The sequence below is a fragment of the Gobio gobio genome (assembly GCF_949357685.1).
Source record: "Gobio gobio genome assembly, chromosome: 11".
NCBI lineage: Eukaryota > Metazoa > Chordata > Actinopteri > Cypriniformes > Gobionidae > Gobio > Gobio gobio.
In genome coordinates this window covers 7046617-7065692 of record NC_137104.1, presented here as the reverse complement: position 1 = coordinate 7065692, position 19076 = coordinate 7046617, and the positions used below count along the sequence as shown (strand labels likewise).

Below are 19076 nucleotides of genomic sequence, written 5' to 3'. Positions count from 1 at the left end.
TTGAAAAATAGTAAATGTGTATGGTCACATTTGACCATCAATGAGTATGAGTGTGACCAATTAGTAAGGAATACCTGAGGGCTAAATACAAGAAAAACATTATTAATGTTAACAATGTTGCATCTCCATCATTCTCCAGTATAAAACGATCCTGTAAATATGGTTGACTTATAATCAATGCACACTATGCTGGAAGTATTGAGCGCTCCGTGAAGCACGTGACCGCGCGCCGCCGGGAGATGAGAGCATGTCGCGACTCCGTTTTTCAACGCCTCTGGCTTTACCTGTTATGCCACATTAGTGCCGAAACGCTATTTATTGTTTGAATTTCGCATTAAAACTAAAAAAAAAAAAGTAAAAACGTAGACTTTGTTTAATATCAAAAGCAGGTTTGGCAATTTGGCGTGAGATTAAGTTGGGCAGAGTGAGACCGCGAGACAGAGCCTGAAAGCGTGTGTCTCACGTCAAATGCGTGAGAGTTGTCAACCCTGAAATAGGCTTACTTCCGTCAACATAACCAACGTGACAAGCGTGCTGGGGACTATTTTCGGGCGCTGTGTAATATCAATGCGCCGCTGCACTCATGGTACGGCAGTAAAATTCCTTGATCATTACACAGGAATGAGAGTGTAGTTCCTAGTCATATCAGTCTAGAAAATCACAACTTTTCATTTTCCGTCGGTCTTAGTACACAATGTAACTATACACATCACAACATGTAAATAGGAAAATGTTGGCGTTATTTTGTCACTTATTGAGCAGTCGGCTAGCTGGAGCCATTTACCTCCAGTCTTTGTGCTAAGCTAGGCTAGCTGGAGCCATTTACCTCCAGTCTTTGTGCTAAGCTAGGCTAGCGGTGGGTGCGTCAGACAGAGTTATGGCACGGAGATGAGAATGGTATGTATGGACTTATCTAACTCTGGGGGATTCGGTGAATAAGCTGAAGTCCCAAAAAGCAGGCGTGTTCCTTTAAGTTTTGTCTCTTTTTTACATTCACATGGCCTGTGTTCTGACTCTTTTGGTCTTTTCATACATCATTGGTTTCTTCTAGTCACTTGTTTATGCTTCACTACCCTCAAAACGAACTCATTACTGAGCAGGCTACTCTTGTTTTGTGTCAGCATCTTCTTGCTGTGCTGGTTTCTCAGGTACGTGCTGATCTGTGGTATTTTGCATGTTTGTTGTGGTGTCTTCTGCATGGGATGAAGTTTGTTGGTTGCTCGTCATGTTATGAGTCTCTTCAGTCTCCTGATCTCTGCCGTGTGCGCTAGCATCTGGTTCGTAGTTATTGTTCAGCATGTTCTCGTGAATTTGTGCTGTGTGACATTTCTCTGCCAACATCTCTGGTTTGTGAGAATCTCTCTTATTAATTTCCAGCTGTCTGCTTAGTCTCTGCCTCTCAGCTGTGGTGTGAGTGGCCTTTGTCGCCCCCTTATGGTCTTTTTGTGCAGTTGCATGTTGTAGCCAGTCATGCGTCAGGGTCTGACTAGCTGTCAAACGCCTTTTCGGGTTGACCTCCAGCAGAGCCCTGACTAGAGCTTTAGCCCCTGGGAAACACAGACATCCACACTTGATCACAGCATCTAAATTACAGCAGATCTGAAGGGTTTACAGGAACGGTTCAACCAAAAATTTTTAAAGAAAGAACATCATATGAGTTTGAAACAGCAAGAGGTTGAGTTAATAATGACAGCATTTCCGTTTTCACCCTTAAAGCAGGGGTCTCCAAACTCTGTCCTGAAGGGCCACTGTCCTGCAGAGTTTAGCTCCAACCCCAAATAAACCTTGTAAGACACTGATTAGCTGGTTCAGGTGTGTTTAACTGGGGTTGGAGCTAAACTCTGCAGGACAGAGTTTGGAGACCCCTGCCTTAAAGTGATAGTTCACCCAAAAATGTATATTCTGTCATTAATTACTCACCCTTCATCGTAAGACATATTACGATCTTTTTGATGAAATCTGAGAGCTTTCTGTCCCTCCACTGACGCTTCAAAACGTTCATGAAGAGATCGTAAAACTAATTCATATGAGTTGAGTTTAGTCCAAATTCTCTGAAGAGACTCGATCGCTTTATATGATGAACAGATTGAATTTAGGCTTTTATTCACATACAAACATTGATCAACTCACACATCAGTTGTGGTAAACAGAAGCTCGAGCATGTTCACTTGATGTGCGAGAACCGATGAGGTTCATTCTCGTGTTACGCATCACGTTTGATCTTCAGCAAGAACCAATGAGGTTCATTCTCGTGTTACGCATCACGTTTGATCTTCAGCAAGAACCAATGAGGTTCATTCTCGTGTTACGCATCACGTTTGAGCTTCCTCAAGAACCAATGAGGTTCATTCTCGTGTTACGCATCACGTTTGATCTTCAGCAAGAACCAATGAGGTTCATTCTTGTGTTACGCATCACGTTTGAGCTTCCTCAAGAACCAATGAGGTTCATTCTCGTGTTACGCATCACGTTTGAGCTTCCTCAAGAACCAATGAGGTTCATTCTCGTGTTACGCATCACGTTTGATCTTCAGCAAGAACCAATGAGGTTCATTCTCGTGTTACGCATCACGTTTGAGCTTCCTCAAGAACCAATGAGGTTCATTCTCGTGTTACGCATCACGTTTGATCTTCAGCAAGAACCAATGAGGTTCATTCTTGTGTTACGCATCACGTTTGAGCTTCCTCAAGAACCAATGAGGTTCATTCTCGTGTTACGCATCACGTTTGAGCTTCCTCAAGAACCAATGAGGTTCATTCTCGTGTTACGCATCACGTTTGATCTTCAGCAAGAACCAATGAGGTTCATTCTCGTGTTACGCATCACGTTTGAGCTTCCTCAAGAACCAATGAGGTTCATTCTCGTGTTACGCATCACGTTTGATCTTCAGCAAGAACCAATGAGGTTCATTCTTGTGTTACGCATCACGTTTGAGCTTCCTCAAGAACCAATGAGGTTCATTCTCGTGTTACGCATCACGTTTGAGCTTCCTCAAGAACCAATGAGGTTCATTCTCGTGTTACGCATCACGTTTGATCTTCAGCAAGAACCAATGAGGTTCATTCTCGTGTTACGCATCACGTTTGAGCTTCAGCGAGAACCAATGAGGTTCATTCTCGTGTTACGCATCACGTTTGATCTTCAGCAAGAACCAATGAGGTTCATTCTCATGTTATGCATCACGTTTGAGCTTCCTCAAGAACCAATGAGGTTCATTCTCGTGTTACGCATCACGTTCGAGCTTCAGCAAGAACCAATGAGGTTCATTCTCGTGTTACGCATCACGTTTGATCTTCAGCGAGAACCAATGAGGTTCATTCTTGTGTTACGCATCACGTTTGAGCTTCTGTAAGAACCAATGAGGTTCATTCTAGTGTTACGCATCACGTTTGAGCTTCCTCAAGAACCAATGAGGTTCATTCTCATGTTATGCATCACGTTTGAGCTTCCTCAAGAACCAATGAGGTTCATTCTCGTGTTACGCATCACGTTTGAGCTTCAGCGAGAACCAATGAGGTTCATTCTCGTGTTACGCATCACGTTTGATCTTCAGCGAGAACCAATGAGGTTCATTCTTGTGTTACGCATCACGTTTGAGCTTCTGTAAGAACCAATGAGGTTCATTCTAGTGTTACGCATCACGTTTGAGCTTCTGTAAGAACCAATGAGGTTCATTCTAGTGTTACGCATCACGTTTGATCTTCTGTAAGAACCAATGAGGTTCATTCTCGTGTTACGCATCACGTTTGAGCTTCCTCAAGAACCAATGAGGTTCATTCTCGTGTTACGCATCACGTTTGATCTTCAGCAAGAACCAATGAGGTTCATTCTCATGTTACGCATCACGTTTGATCTTCAGCAAGAACCAATGAGGTTCATTCTTGCGTCAAGCAAGTTTGGTTGAGCTTCTTTTTATGTTCTCTGATCAATTTTAATATGTGAATAAAAGCCTAAATTTAATCTGTTCATCATATAAAGCAATCAAGTCTCTTCAGAAAATTTGGACTAAACCGCTCAATTCTTATGGATTAGTTTTACGATCTGTTTATGAAGGTTTTGAAGTGTCAGTGGTAGTTGTGTAGCTGTCAATGTAGGGACAGAAAGCTCTCAGATTTCATCAAAAAGATCTTCATTTGTGTTCTGAAGATGAACGAAAGTCTTATGAGTTTGAAACGACATGAGGGCGAGAAATTCTGACAGAATTTTCCTTTTTGGGTGAACTAACGCTTAAATCTAAATTTGTAGGGGGTCAGAGATGTTGGAGTTCAAGATCTCACCCTCGGACACATTATCCCAGTAAGGGGACAGAAAGTGGACTTCTCCCTTCTGGATGAGACGGAAAAGTTCCTCTTGATTGCGATCTGGACTGCGGAACGGAGGAAACCCACTGAGCAGCACAAACAGTATAACACCCATCGCCCAAACGTCCACTCCAACACCGTAACCTATTCATATAGACATACACATGCATAGCTGAACACTGGAAATTTCTGACACTAATCCACAGTGTACTTAGATTTAGGACAGAGCTGTAGCTCAGGTGTTTTGTGTCCAAGCTAATCTGAGTGAGCACAGACTTTACCTGTCTCTGCGAGTATCTCTGGAGCAACATATGTAGGTGTGCCACAGACTGTGAACACTGGCTCCGTTACCACCATGGCTAATCCAAAATCTGCCAACTTCAGATTCAAACTTCCATTGCCATGCCGCTGTACCTTAGAATCAATGCAAAAAAAAGAGATGATATCAGCTGGATGATGTATTGTTCACTGTTTTTAAATGCATGTCCAATGAGATAAAAAAAAGTGGTTGCAAAATAGCCAACTATAGCTTGTTTCAGGTAATGAGCAACTTTTTCCAACAAGTGGCACTATAGAGTGAGATGAGGGAATATAGCACGTGTTAAAAAGTCAGATGCTAATGAATTGGTTCATCTTAAACAGTCCTCATTTGTAGGGTTGGAAATCAGATTAATTCTATTGAATCAGTTCGTTCAGATGTTTTATGTAAATAAACAGATTCAGTCCTATTTATGATGTTTTTCAAGTCAATGTTGTTATATTTGGTAGTAATGTTATAGGCTATTATTTAGTTCTATTATAATTTTTAAAAAGTTGGTGGTCTATGAAATAATGCTCAACCTTTAGTATTGTATTTTGAGCAGTGTTTTTAAGTGTTAATTAAAACTATTAAAAACTTTTTGGGTAATTTAAATGAGCTGAAATAAAATAAAATTTAAGAATTAGATGAAAAACTAAAATAATATAGAAATGTTGCCTTACCGAAATAAATACGTTTAAGATGATTTTAAGTTCAGTGACAAGAACGAAATAAATAAAAAAACTAATACAAATGACAAAAAATGCATAATATATATATATATATATATATATATATATATATATATATATATATATATATATATATATATATATATATATATATATATATATATATATATATATATATATATATATATATATACTTCCTAATACTAGTAAATGCTATAATAGTATGTAAAAAACTAAAATAAAGACCTGTTCACACCAAGAATGATAACTATAACAATAACTAAAAAAAATTGTTTAAAGAATAGCAGAGTCCACACCACAACTACAACAATAACAACACAATAATGTCATTAAAATCACTTTTAGGAAAAAAAATATTTCCCAGCTGATGAAAGATGTAAACATTGACAGCCAATCAGAATCCTTCCTGCTGTAAAGAGCTTGTGCATTTAAAGAGACAGGTGACAAAACTGCAGCGTCCACACAAGCACAATAACGTTCTGTTTAGTCAAATGGCGCGATGCAGTTTTGTCGTCTGCCGCTGCAAATGCTCAAGCTCTTTAAAGCAGGATGGATTCTGATTGGCTCTCATTGTTTTTATGTCATTCATCAGCTGAAAAAAAAAAATCTAACTATATTGTTTCTCTGTGCTGTTATAGTTGTGTGTGGCTATTCTTCTTTAGAATGATTTTTAGATTTTTAGAATGATCTTTATCGTTATCGTTCTTGGTGTGAACAGGCCTTAAAGGGATAGTTCACCCAAAAATGAAAATTAGCCCATGATTTACTCACCCTCAAGTCATCCTATGTATATGACATTCTTCTTTCAGATGAATAAAATCTGAGTTATATTAAAAAAGTCCAGGCTAATCCAAGCTTTATAATTGCAGTGAATTGTTGCTTCGTTTTTGAAGTCTATAAAAGTGCATCTATCCATCATATAACTGCTCCATGCAGCTCCGGGGGGTTAATAAAGGCCTTCTGAAGCGAAGTGATGTGTTTGTGTAAGAAAAATATCCATATTTAAAACTTTATAGACTAAAATAACTAACTTCTGGTGGAAAGCCGTACGTAATTTGACTTAAAGGGTTAGTTCACCCAAAAATGAAAATTCTGTCATTAATTACTTACCCTCATGTCGTTCGACACCCGTAAGACCTCCGTTCATCTTCGGAACACAAATGAAGATATTTTAGTTGAAATCTGATGGCTCTGAAAGGCCATTGGCACAATGCACTTTACACTCTCAAGACCCTTAAAAGGTACTAAAGACGTTGTTACAAAGTCCATCTCACTACAGTGCTTCTACAATAACTTTATGGAGTGACGAGAATAGTTTTTGTGCGCAAAAAAACCCTAAATAACGACTTATATAGTGATGGCGATTTCAAAACACGGCCTCATGAAGCTTCAAAGCGTTATGACTCAGTGAGTCGAATCATGATTCGGATCGCGTGTCAAACCGCCAAACTGCTGAAATCGCGTGACTTTGGCGATCCAAACCGCTGATTCGACTCGCTGATTCATAACGCTTCGAAGCTTCATGATGCCGTGTTTTGAAATCGTCATCACTATATAAGTCTTTCTTTAGGGTTTATTTGCGCACAAAAACTATTCTCGTCACTCCATAAAGTTATTGTAGAACCACTGTAGTGAGATGTAACGACGTCTTTAGTACCTTTTAAGGGTCTTGAGAGTGAACCGTGTCATTGTGCCAATAGAGGCCTTTCAGAGCCATCAGATTTCAACTAAAATATCTTCATTTGTGTTCCGAAGATGAACGGAGGTCTTATGGGTGTCCAACGACATGAGGGTGAGTAATTAATGACAGAATTTTCATTTTTGGGTGAACTAACCCTTTAAGGCTAAAGAGTAACCCCTGACGCGATGTATAGGAGCATCGCAAGCTTTGACGTGTCTCGCGGATACGGCTGGCCAACAAACTCAAGCCCCTCTTCTCTTATATCAAAATCCTCTGCCATTTCTCTTTAAAAATTCTAATTTTAGACTCTAATTCATGACCGGTGTTTTGCTCTATCCTCTGCGGGTTCTGCGTTCGTCAATACGCATGCGTCAAGGGGTCAAGGGATACTCTTTCAAAATCATAAATCGATGCGTACGGTACAGTTTTAAGTTTTAAAGGTCCCATGGCATGGCATTTTTCTATTATTTTATAATGTTTCCTGAGCTGTACTTATATTGTTAGTATGACTTTTACATCATAAAATGTCATAATTTAGAAATAAAAGGCATTTTTTCTATACTGCTGTTTGCCCTGTGGCTGAATGCCCTGCTTCAAGAGGCGTGTCTGCTGTGAGACTTCAGTAAAAACACCCACTGTTGTGATTGGCTGACATCTTTGCATTTTATATGAGCGGAGGGGGCGTGGTTTAACGAGGTCTACGAGGCACGAGCAGGCACGAGCTGCTGCCAGAGAGACGGATGGACCTGAGTTCACTTCACATCAGTTCTCAGCATGTCTGAACTGTTTTAGTTACAGCATATACTTTAGGTTATTAGTCTATTTCTAGTCGGAGGGACTGTCACTCATGTCAGAAAGTTAGTAACTTTAGTAAATTATGGATCAGCGCTGACTGGAGACGCGAACCGTTTAGAACGATTCAGTCCGATTTGGTGAACTGATTCGGTTCACTAAAAAGAACTGGTTCAAAAGAAAGATCGTTCGCGAACCGGACATCACTAATGTATCAGAGACTGAGCTCAGCGATTGCTAACAAAGTTATTTATAGTAACTACTGAGTTATGAGAACGCTGTCAGTCAGCGCGAGTTTATTGTGTTTGTATCTGAGAGTTCTGAATAAACACGAGTCCCAGTCACGCCGAGTCCTCTTCATCATTATTCTACCAACTTTGTATCACATGCAAAGTACCATTACAGCTGTCGAGATGAACGAGTTAAAAGTAAGTGTTGATAATAGCATTGTTTTTAAAATAAAATAAAAGCGTCAGTGACGCGCGTTGAGTACACAGCGCAAACAAAGACACAACAGCAGTAATCGGATGTAATCCAGTTTATTGTGGGGCTAGGCTGGCTAGCCCGGATATGCTCAAGCTTACCCCCCTTCTGCTTAATCTCACGCCGCGTTTGGTGCCTCCGCTGTGGGCCAGATGCAGTACTGTGGGTCGGGGATGTTGAAGGCCGAGCTTCGGCGTGTGTGAGGTTTATCTCTGCTGATGTTGAGCAGAAACTCATGACTGTATGCACATTTTAGAACCGATAGACGCGACGAGGACGTACAAAAACACTGACTCACAAGATATAAAACACGAAAACACCGTTCTGTCTGGAGAGAGAGAAGCCGCATTGTGTGCACGAATAATAAATAATTAGCTACACATCAGAAATCACTGATCACAGATCAGAAGGAACTGAAAAAAGACTTCTGTTTTCATTTGTACATCCAAACACTGAGAAACTGCCAGCGTTCACTCGTTCACAAGCAATGATGCAATGATCTCTCGACGAGCGTTTGCATGGGCGTGCCAGATTCTCTGGGCGGAGGAAAGGGAGGAAACCGTGCCTGCTTGGACGTCAAACCAGGAGACTTCAGGATTGGCTAGTCTGGCCTGTCATTTTCTCAAAGGCAGAGAAAGACAGCCACAACTCGGTTTTACACCGATCAACATTTCTATCCACTTGGGGACAATATTCAGGCTAGGGGAACTCATATTAATGTTGAAAAACCTCATAAAATGAAAATTTCATGCCATGGGACCTTTAAATATGGATATTTTTCTTACACAAACGCGCCACTTCGCTTCAAAAGGCCTTTATTAACCCCTCGGAGCCGTGTGGAGCAGTTATATGATGGATGGATGCACTTTTATGGACTTCATAAATGAGGCAACTATTACTGCTATTATAATGCTTGGATTAGCCAGGACTTTTTTACTATAACTTTGATTGTATTCGTCTTAAAGAAGAATGTCATACACACCTAGGATGACCTGAGGGTGAGTAAATCATGATTTTAATTTTTGGGTGACCTATCCCTTTAAGACTGAATTTGAGTAACTCTCAACTCTTACCAGTAGGTTTTCCGGTTTGATGTCTCGGTGTGCAATGCTCTTGTTGTGGATGTATTCCAGAGCCTGGCTGATGTCGGTGATCATGCACGCAGCGCTCGGCTCAGTAAACCTGCCGCTCTGAGTGATGGCGTCAAACAGGTCTCCGCCGCTCACCAGCTCCATCAGCAGATACACATGTGTGTCCGTGTGATGAGCGCGAAACAGCTGGATGAGCCGAGGATGTTCCAGACTACGCAGCAGAGCGATCTCGTTCTGGATCATGTGACCGCGTCCCTGGAGCTTTGCGTTGTCCACAATCTTCATGGCGAAGGCTTCAGCCAGGCCTCTCACATGACACTCCCTGACCACCGCGAAGTTTCCGTCTCCAACCACGCGGCCCATGTCGTAGCAGCGCTCGATGTCCTCCAGCGACAGTTCTGCTCCGTCAGGGGGTACGTTACCCTGCAAGTCTTTCAGCTCCTGATTATTAATGTCCCGCTCGGTTATTGTCTCCAAATTAAGAGCGTTTTGAGGAACAGATTTTGTATTGGCTGCTTTCAGAGGTCTGTGCTGGGCTTTTTCCGAAGATGTTCCCATGTTGTTTTGAGAAGTTTTATTGCTGGGATTATTCGGCTGAGAACATCGACTGCTCCTGATTGGAGGTATAGGAGGTCCACATCCTCGACAGCTCCGGCAATAAACAGCGTCTCTCTTTCTTTCCTCCTTCTTCGGCTCCTTCTCATCTTCTTTCTGCAGGTCAGCTTTCCTCCTCCACAGTTCTCTTTGCCTTTCTCTCTTCACCTTTTCTTTTTGCCTTCCCACAGGCTGCAGGTTGTTGACAGGTGGTTGGTTTGCCTGTTGCTCGTGCACCGCAGGTAAGGACACTTCTGGATCATCATCGTGGAAACCACTATCCGCCTTAGTGGGCTTGGGCCTCAGGATACGCTCCCATACCCTCAGCAGGTGTTCGCAGTGCCGGGGGATTTCCGGATACAGCTCATCCAGTGCTGCACTTACATCATCAAGGGACGGTCGGCTGTTTCCAAAGGCCAGGAAGGCGTGATCAAAGCGGAAGAAGTCAGTAAGGCTGTGGATCTCCCGGCCTGAAGGGCTAAAGAGGCGCCGTATTCGAGCGTTGTTCCAGCAGGGGAAGCCAAGTGCCTCGGACACATCTGCCATGAGCTGCTCGAACGTCTGCACGGCGCGCCGGTTTAACAGCAGCGAGATCTTTCGCACGCTGTCCTTTCCGCACGGTCGCACCACGGTCACAATTCGTGGGCGCACCAGGCTTGATTCTGCATGCCTGGCATGGTAGCCACTCGCTCTGGATACCCCTGCTTCCTCCCAATGACACACGGGGCTTTCTGAAGGCCCAAAGTCTGTCGGTGGCCTTCCGGGTCTTGATCTGTGCAGGTAAGAGGGAAGAGGTTGCCGAGGGGCAGCATTTGGGCATTTTGGCAGTTTAATCCGGTGATCTGGAACACATAAATATAATTTAAACTGAGAGGATGCAATCTGAGGGTGTGTTCACACTTGTAGTTTGGACCAAAAAAAAACACATTTAGTCCTGATCTGCTTGCCATTTTAAAGGACAACTCCGGTGAAAAATTAACCTAGGGGTAATTAACACATGGTTACCGATGTTACGTCTATGACGTATTGTATGCTGTGTATGTTCCTGTGTGTCCTCTCTGACAGGATTGGCCCAAGGCTTAACGAGTGACCGTCGATGGTTGGACCAGAGATGAGGCCTGGACTATAAATTCCTCCAAGTCTCCCTGGAGGGCGCTCTCACTTTTTGCTCTCGCCTTTTACCTGTTTGCACTCTCTTTGTTACTTGCCATGATTGCTGCTGTGTGTCTCTCTCCTTGATCCTTATTGCTAATGTGTTAGCCTTGGTGTTCAGCTTTAGTGAAAATGCTGTTAAAGTAAGTTACAGAGTGCTGTTAACCATTGTGAGAGCTTTATGTCTTGAACGTCCATGTCCCATGAACTTGTTTGTAAATCACATGTGAAGCTGTAGGGGGTGAGTGCCTTATTTATTTTTGTAGGCCACTTGGCCACCACCCTTTTCTCCTGTTTTGTTGGATAGATAGGGAGGTAGGTTATGTTGTTGTATTTTGGTTTCTTTATTTTTATGCACAGGGAAGTTAGTTCATTAATGGGAAGTTAGAGTGTTGTTTGTTTATTATTTTGGCATTTGCTCACCCCTGATCATTTGCTTCAGTTCTTTTGTTTACGTATTTTGTTTTTGGTTGGTGTTCTCCAATGGCTGCCGCACAAAAGAACTGATCAGAAAGATCTGAGAAACTGAGAAAATAAAATGAGTACTTGAACAGCCATTTTGTGTTGTGTCATTTATGTTGCGGTCCTGACCTAGACCAGGGCCGTAACACCGAGTAGATCGTTCTCTGGGATGCGTTTTCATGAAAATCGAATGTAAAGAGTTTTATCTCTAAAAACAGATTCGCTTATAACGCTAGTATATGGGGCATAGAATAAGTCAAATTAAATCGCTAGTTAATGCCACTAACAAGACTCAAAATAGCCTCACACTAACACGGTAGCATAATGAGGGTCCCTACATGCAAACCGAAGCATTGAGAACTTTGTAAGTGTACAAACAGTTTAATAAGAAGATACTTTATAAAGACAGTACATTACGCGTATACAGACAGGAGCCATCTTGGAAAACAGTCTCGACAAGTCGAGCCACGAACGCTGTGCTAAGTGATGAACTGTGACTTGGAATCTCATATGGTCCGTTGTTTCCGGAAGAAAGCACTGAACGCAACAGAGAAAGTAAATAAATAAAAATAAAACATTTTAAAAACTGAACGCAACAGAGACTAGTGTTTCCAGAGGATACACACTAAGGAGATGGCGGATTATTCAACCGTGGCTCGACTTGTCGAGACTGTTTTCCAAGATGGCTCCAGTCTGTATACGCGTAATGTACTGGCTTTATAAAGTATCTTCTTATTAAACTGTTTGTACACTTACAAAGTTCTCAATGCTTCGGTTTGCATGTAGGGACCCTCATTATGCTACCGTGTTAGTGTGAGGCTATTTTGAGTCTTGTTAGTGGCATTAACTAGCGATTTAATTTTACTTATTCTATGCCCCATATACTAGCGTTATAAGCGAATCTGTTTTTAGAGATAAAACTCTTTACATTCGATTTTCATGAAAACGCATCCCAGAGAACGATCTACTAGGTTCATTTTTCACCGGAGTTGTCCTTTAACACAGAAGGTTGGTCGGCTTTTATAACACATATTTTGTGACGGAATTTACCAAACATCCAAAACAGTGCTGTGTGCTGGGCTAATGCTCAAATGAATTAATTGGTTTGAGTAGAGCCAACTCAAATTACACAAATTAGTTCAAACAAATGAACTTTTGTGAGTATTAAGAACTTTATTTTTCTTTTAGTTCTCAAAACTAACTCATTTTAAGTCATTGGAATTGTTTCATTGTTTTGAGTTTCATGAGCTTGTTTCTTTTCATTTAGGCTAACTTAAATTTAACCGAAACTGGGCTGGGATTTCTATTTCCCAGCATGCTTTGCCATGACACTCAAAAGGGACTGTAAATGGCAAAATTAAGTGTTATATTATGTTTTTTGTGTGTGCAAGATTAACATTAAATGGGAGATTTAGTAGTGTTTAATGTTTTGCTAAGCTAGTTTAGAAGAGTTTCTGTTATGTTGGGTTTTTTTGTAGAGTTTCCATCATTGTGACAAGTGGAGCATGAGCTTAGTTTGAGAACAGATACATGTTAAATGTATTTTAATAATGTGCTCATTCAGCAAATGCTATGCTATGCTAATGCAACCAAAGCATGGTGTAGCCAATTAGCAAGGTGGCATTTATTGAATTAGCTAGTTAAAGCTATGCAAGTTTCTTCTACTAAAAATGTGAGATTACGTGATAATTTTAAGTTAAATGTATGAATTAGTCTACTCAAATATTTAAAGTTCAGAGCAATTAAAATGAATGATTACAAAATACAAATCTGCAAGTTCTGCTTACTTAAACATTTCTTAACGTAATTGAGGCAACCAATTGCCTCAATTTTTATTAGTTTTGCCAATTTATTCGGGTTTACAGTGTGTGAGCATTCTGTCCTTTTTAGGGTCACATCTTGTGACATCATGTATTGTTTTTGGTTCGTTTGCATGTCTTTGGTCCATGTTGTGTTCATATATCATTCGAACCAGAGTTTGTTTGTAAGTGTTTATTGTCCACTTGTTTATTGTGCACCAGGGTTCAGATGCCAGCGTTCACACTTATGAAATGAACCGCATTAACAGAGCAATCACACCAGGATTAGTTTTAATCAAACCAAACACACCACGTGTGAACACAGCCTGAATTTGCTAGTAGAGCAACTTGTCCAAAGATATGCTTTGTTCATCAAGAGCGCAGCACTCAAAATTGCTTGATCAGATTTAGGAGGGGGAAAAAGCTTATAGAGGCGAATTAAAGAGGAAGTGTGCAACATTAATAATTAAGAGCAGGTGTGTATTGAGGAGCAATGCCGAGACATGCAGATTCTCAAATTGCACCGCATGCTCCAGGGGTAACGGAAAAGGATCAAATCTGATCATGTCGGATCACTTTACTCAGCTTGCGCAGCTTGTTTTCTTTCTTTCTTTCCATGTCCTAAACACACGTTTTTAAATGGAAGGATGCAGGAGGAATTAAGAAACTGAACATCAAAAACACTCAAAGATGCTGTTTCACTTTTAAGTCACTTTGAAAGATCTTTTGAAAGACTGTTACCAAAGCAAAGCCATTGTGAAACTAATTAATAACACTAATGTTGAAAGCCAAAGTTAGGATATTTTTTAATTGAATTAAGTTTGAATTGAGAACATTTATTTCATGCTTGGAAAAAAATATATACATTTATTAATGACATATTAGAATGTTATATATAAAAATACTATTATCTAAGTAATAATAATCATATCATAGGCTATTATTTAGTTTGGTTATTCATAATAAGAATCATAGTGGAGATTGAATTAGCTAGTTAAAAGCTAGTCAAATTTCCACTGCTAAAAATTTGATTGTTGTTAAAATCAAATATTTCAAGTTCAGAGCAATGAATATGTATTACAAAATAAAAATCTGCAAGTTCTGCTTACTTTAACTTTACATTTCTTAACTTAAAAAAATTAGTCAACTGATTGTTTGATAAGGTTTGCCAATTTATTCGGGTTTACAGTGTGTGAGAATTCTGTCCTTTTTAGGGTCACATCTTGTGACATCATGTTTTTGGTTCAAAGTCATTGTGAAACTAATTAATAACACTAATGTTGAAAGCCAAAGTTAGGATATTTTTTAATTTAATTAAGTTTGAATTGTGAACATTTATTTCATGCTTGGAAAAAAATATACATTTATTAATTACATATTAGAATATTATATAAAAATGCTATTATCTAAGTAATAATAATCATATCATAGGCTGTTATTTAGTTTGTTTATTCATCATAAGAATAATAGATTTTGTTTATTCATCATAAGAATAATATATTCTGCGAATAGAGACTGGTTAACTGACCTAGTTAAACTTTTAGTCACTGTCCTGTTTCTCTTAATGTATTTATGACTCATTTGAACTCACCTGTCGGTCCCCATCTGGGTCTCGGCGGCTCTCGCCCCGGTCGCTGGTTCCACACCGGCGTCATTCTGTTCCCCTGCTCGCAGTTTCATCAGTATTTATGCCGATATAAACCCACGAGTCTGATCCACTGCTCATAGTGTCCCAGGGATGTCCGGCGGCTTTACAAAATAGTGAAAAAAGTCCATAAGCATGATGAAATCAACGCGCACCTCGAAACGAGCTTCTCATTGTCCTTGGGGAATCGTGGAAGTTTAAAACAGAGCTGAATTGAACGCACCGTGGATCGGACAGCGCGCACGGCCAGTATTCAATCAGACATGAGGTAACACGGGGATATCGAGAAGCCGCATCTTTTGGAAAAGCTACGAGCGCGTTACCGGATACTCCGCATCCTGCTGCAAGCGCGTCTCCACGGTAACCCACAGAGAACACACACACACACACACACACACACACACACACACACACACACACACACACACACACACACACACACACACACACACACACACACACACACACACACACACACACACACATGTTTGTTTTTGTGAAATGTGAGGACATTCCATAGGCGTAATGGTTTTTATACCGTACAAACCGTATTTTATATCCCCTTACACTGCCCCTGCCCCTAAACCTACCCCTCACACACACACACACACACACACTGCCCCTGCCCCTAAACCTAACCCTCACAGGAGACTGTGCAGTTCACTTTCTGTGAAAAAAAAACTTATTCTCTATGATTTATAAGCATTTTGAAAAGTGAGGACATGGGGAACGTCCTCATATTTCACCCTCTTTTTGTAATACCTGTGTCATACCCATGTCATTATACACATTTGTGTCCTGATATTTCACAAAAACATGCCCACACACACACACACACACACACACGAACGATGTGTTTTCATGTTCTATTGGGACTTTCCATAGACAATTATTTTTATCCTGTACAAACTGTATATTCTCTACACTAACCTAAACCCATCACACAAAACTTTCTGCATTTTTACATTTTCAAAAAAAAAAAAAACAAAAAAAACACAACTTTATTTCTATTTAGTATTACTTTAACTTTAGTAGGCTATTATTTATAAGATGTTTTCCTCAAAAATGGATTTCAGATATTGCCATTTTGTCCCCATGTGGGTTTAGGCCACACACTCTCTCTCTCACACACACACACACACACACACACACACGGGTTTTCTTTCCATGTTTTATGGAGACTTTCCATAGACATAATAATTTGTATTATGTACAAAATTCTCTCCCCTTACACTAAACCTACCCCTAAACTTACCCATCACACAAAACTTTCTGCATTTTTACATTTACAAAAACAAAAAATTTAACTTAGTTTTATTTATAAGATATTTTCCTCATGGGGACCAAAAATGGATTTAGAATATTGCCATTTTGTCTCCATGTGGGTTCACACATACACTCTCTCTCACACACAGGTTTTCTTTCCATGTTTTATGGAGACTTTCCATAGACATAATCATTTTTATTATGTACAATATTCTCTCCTCTTACACTAAACCTACCCTTAAACTTACCCATCACACAAAACTTTCTGCATTTATACAATTTCAATAAATCACTTAACTCATGGGGACCAAAAAATGTCCCCAAAAGGACCAGGACTTCGGATATTGCTATCTTTGTGGGGACATTTTGTCCCCATAATGTATAGGGTTTACCAGAACGAACACACACACACACACACACACACACACACACACACACACACACACACACACACACACACACACACACACACACACACACACACACACACACACACACACACACACACACGTTTGTTTTTGTGAAATGTGAGGACATTCCATAGGCGTAATGGTTTTTATACCGTACAAACCGTATTTTCTATCCCCTTACACTGCCCCTGCCCCTAAACCTACCCATCACACACACACACACACACACACACACACACACACACACACACACACACACACACACACACACACACACACACACACACACACACACACACACACACACACACACACACACACACACACACACACACTGCCCCTGCCCCTAAACCTAGCCCTCACAGGAGACTGCACAGTTCACTTTCTGTGAAAAAAACCTTGTTCTGTATGATTTATAAGCATTTTGAAAAGTGAGGACATGGGGAACGTCCTCATATTTCATCCTCTTTTTGTAATACCTATGTCATTATACACATTTGTGTCCTGATATTTCACAAAAACATGCCCACACACACACACACACACACACACACACACACAGTCTGGTTCACTATCTTTGTGGGGACTCTCCATTACGTTTTTATTCTGTATACAAACTGTATATTCTCTCCCCTTACACTAACCCTACCCATAAACCACTAAAACATTCTGCATTTTTACATTTCAAAAAACATCACTTATGATTTATAAGCTTAGGCTATTTCCTCATGGGGACTTCAATTTAGGTTCCCACGGTGACACAAGTCCCCATGAGTCTCTGTGCATTCAGTTCCCAGGGATAGAAACACACACACACACACACACACACACACACACACACACACACACACACACACACACACACACACACACACACACACACACACACACACACACACACACACACACACACACACACACACACACACACACACACACACACACACACACACACACACACACACACACACACACACACACACACACACACACACACACACACACACACACACACACACACACACACACACACACACACACACACACACACACACACACACACACACAGCTGGACAGAGGTCTGTTTGACTATAGTGAGGAGACCATCTCATTCAGTTTTCATAGCCATCCTATAGAAATAATGAAAAACAGTATGTGGCCAATTTATGAGTCTTTTTTCTTTCTTTTCACTGTGAGGACTCCTAAAATATCCTCACAAGTTTTCGCTCTATATATGAGGGCATTTGACTCTCAGAAGAATAGCGAAACCTGAGCACTCACAGTTATTATTAAAAACCGCAGGGGTGAATTCAGGTCGATTGACCGTTTTTCCAAGTCATCTCAATGGCAAAAAGTGTCCCAATCGCCCTGAATTCACTATAAAAAATAGGCATTTTTATAAAAGAAAATATATTTATTATATATTTAACAAATTATAGTTTTAATAGGCCTACATTGACATTTTATTAGCATTGCTTCCGCGGTAAGGAGGAATGAGACAGCAGTGATGTCTATAGTGAATATGATGTTGATCAGAGCATCTGTTTGTGAATATTTCAGTCATTGCCATTATTGGTTGATGCATTGAAAGAAATTAATTCAGATGCATTCAATAAAAGCCAATTCCCACATCCCTTAAAGTCTCTTTTTTTCCCTTCTCTGCCTTATTTCACACCCACTCTCCCCTTCATTTGTTGCCTTCCTTCCTGTGGTTTAAGATATAATTAAACTTCTCAAGACTTTTCACTTTGTCTTTGCAGGTCTCTCAGTACGGCTGTATTGCCATGGTTACTGTTAACACAGCAGTCCTGCTTTGTGTATATGTTTGCGTTTGGGTGGATGTGCTGGTCTTTGCTGTGTGTGTGACTGTGTGTGTGCAGCTGTAAAAGCATAACCGTGTCCATTAGAGGGCAGTGTGTGTCGACGGTAGAGGGGCATGGAGCAGTTTGGGGTGATAGGCAGACTCATTTACTAGGTGTAGGTTTTCCAATATGCCTGACATAGTGACAAAACATGCGTAAAGTACCAAGATTAAAGCAATAAGCCCCAAGAAGCCGTGCTTTAAAGTGAATTTAGAAAAGCTAAGGGGCGTTGTTAGACCCATTAATACTAAAACTTACTATTCTGCTCTGTATGTTTATATATATATTTATTTATTTAAAAAGAAAAAAAAAACTTGCTATATGCTTTATCTATAGTCTTTGGCTGGACTAACTAGGACTACAGCACAGCCTATATTGTTGCCATATTGTTGGCCTTTGCAATTCAGAGGCCCGTTTCAGAGAAACAGTTGGAGGCCCCGTGAGAAAAAAAGACAGACAAGCATTTCATGCAGTGCGACTGCAGTTACTTTATTATTTCTTTTATATTCAACAACATTATCTCATTT

At 40.4% G+C, this 19076-nt stretch overlaps 2 protein-coding genes across 4 annotated transcripts in view; one reads left to right on the top strand and one right to left on the bottom strand.

Moving 5' to 3' along the window:
• The window catches only part of fabp3 (fatty acid binding protein 3, muscle and heart), a 42094-nt gene that overhangs the window by 4265 nt on the left and 18753 nt on the right, over positions 1 to 19076 (top strand). The window contains exon 2 of one of the 3 annotated variants that reach the window (XM_079829303.1): positions 1122 to 1148. The exons of the other annotated variants lie outside the window; for them this stretch is intronic. The gene's annotated coding sequence lies outside the window, so the exon portion shown is untranslated. The remainder of the gene's footprint in view (positions 1 to 1121; positions 1149 to 19076) is intronic. 3 annotated transcript variants of the gene reach the window in all.
• dclk3 (doublecortin-like kinase 3) lies at positions 1102 to 15021 on the bottom strand (the record flags this gene model as incomplete). Its single annotated transcript, XM_079829734.1, has 5 exons — positions 1102 to 1547; positions 4278 to 4445; positions 4583 to 4715; positions 9342 to 10795; positions 14958 to 15021. The coding sequence occupies 5 exons, from the start codon at positions 15019 to 15021 to the stop codon at positions 1102 to 1104; spliced, it is 2265 nt and encodes a 754-aa protein (XP_079685860.1).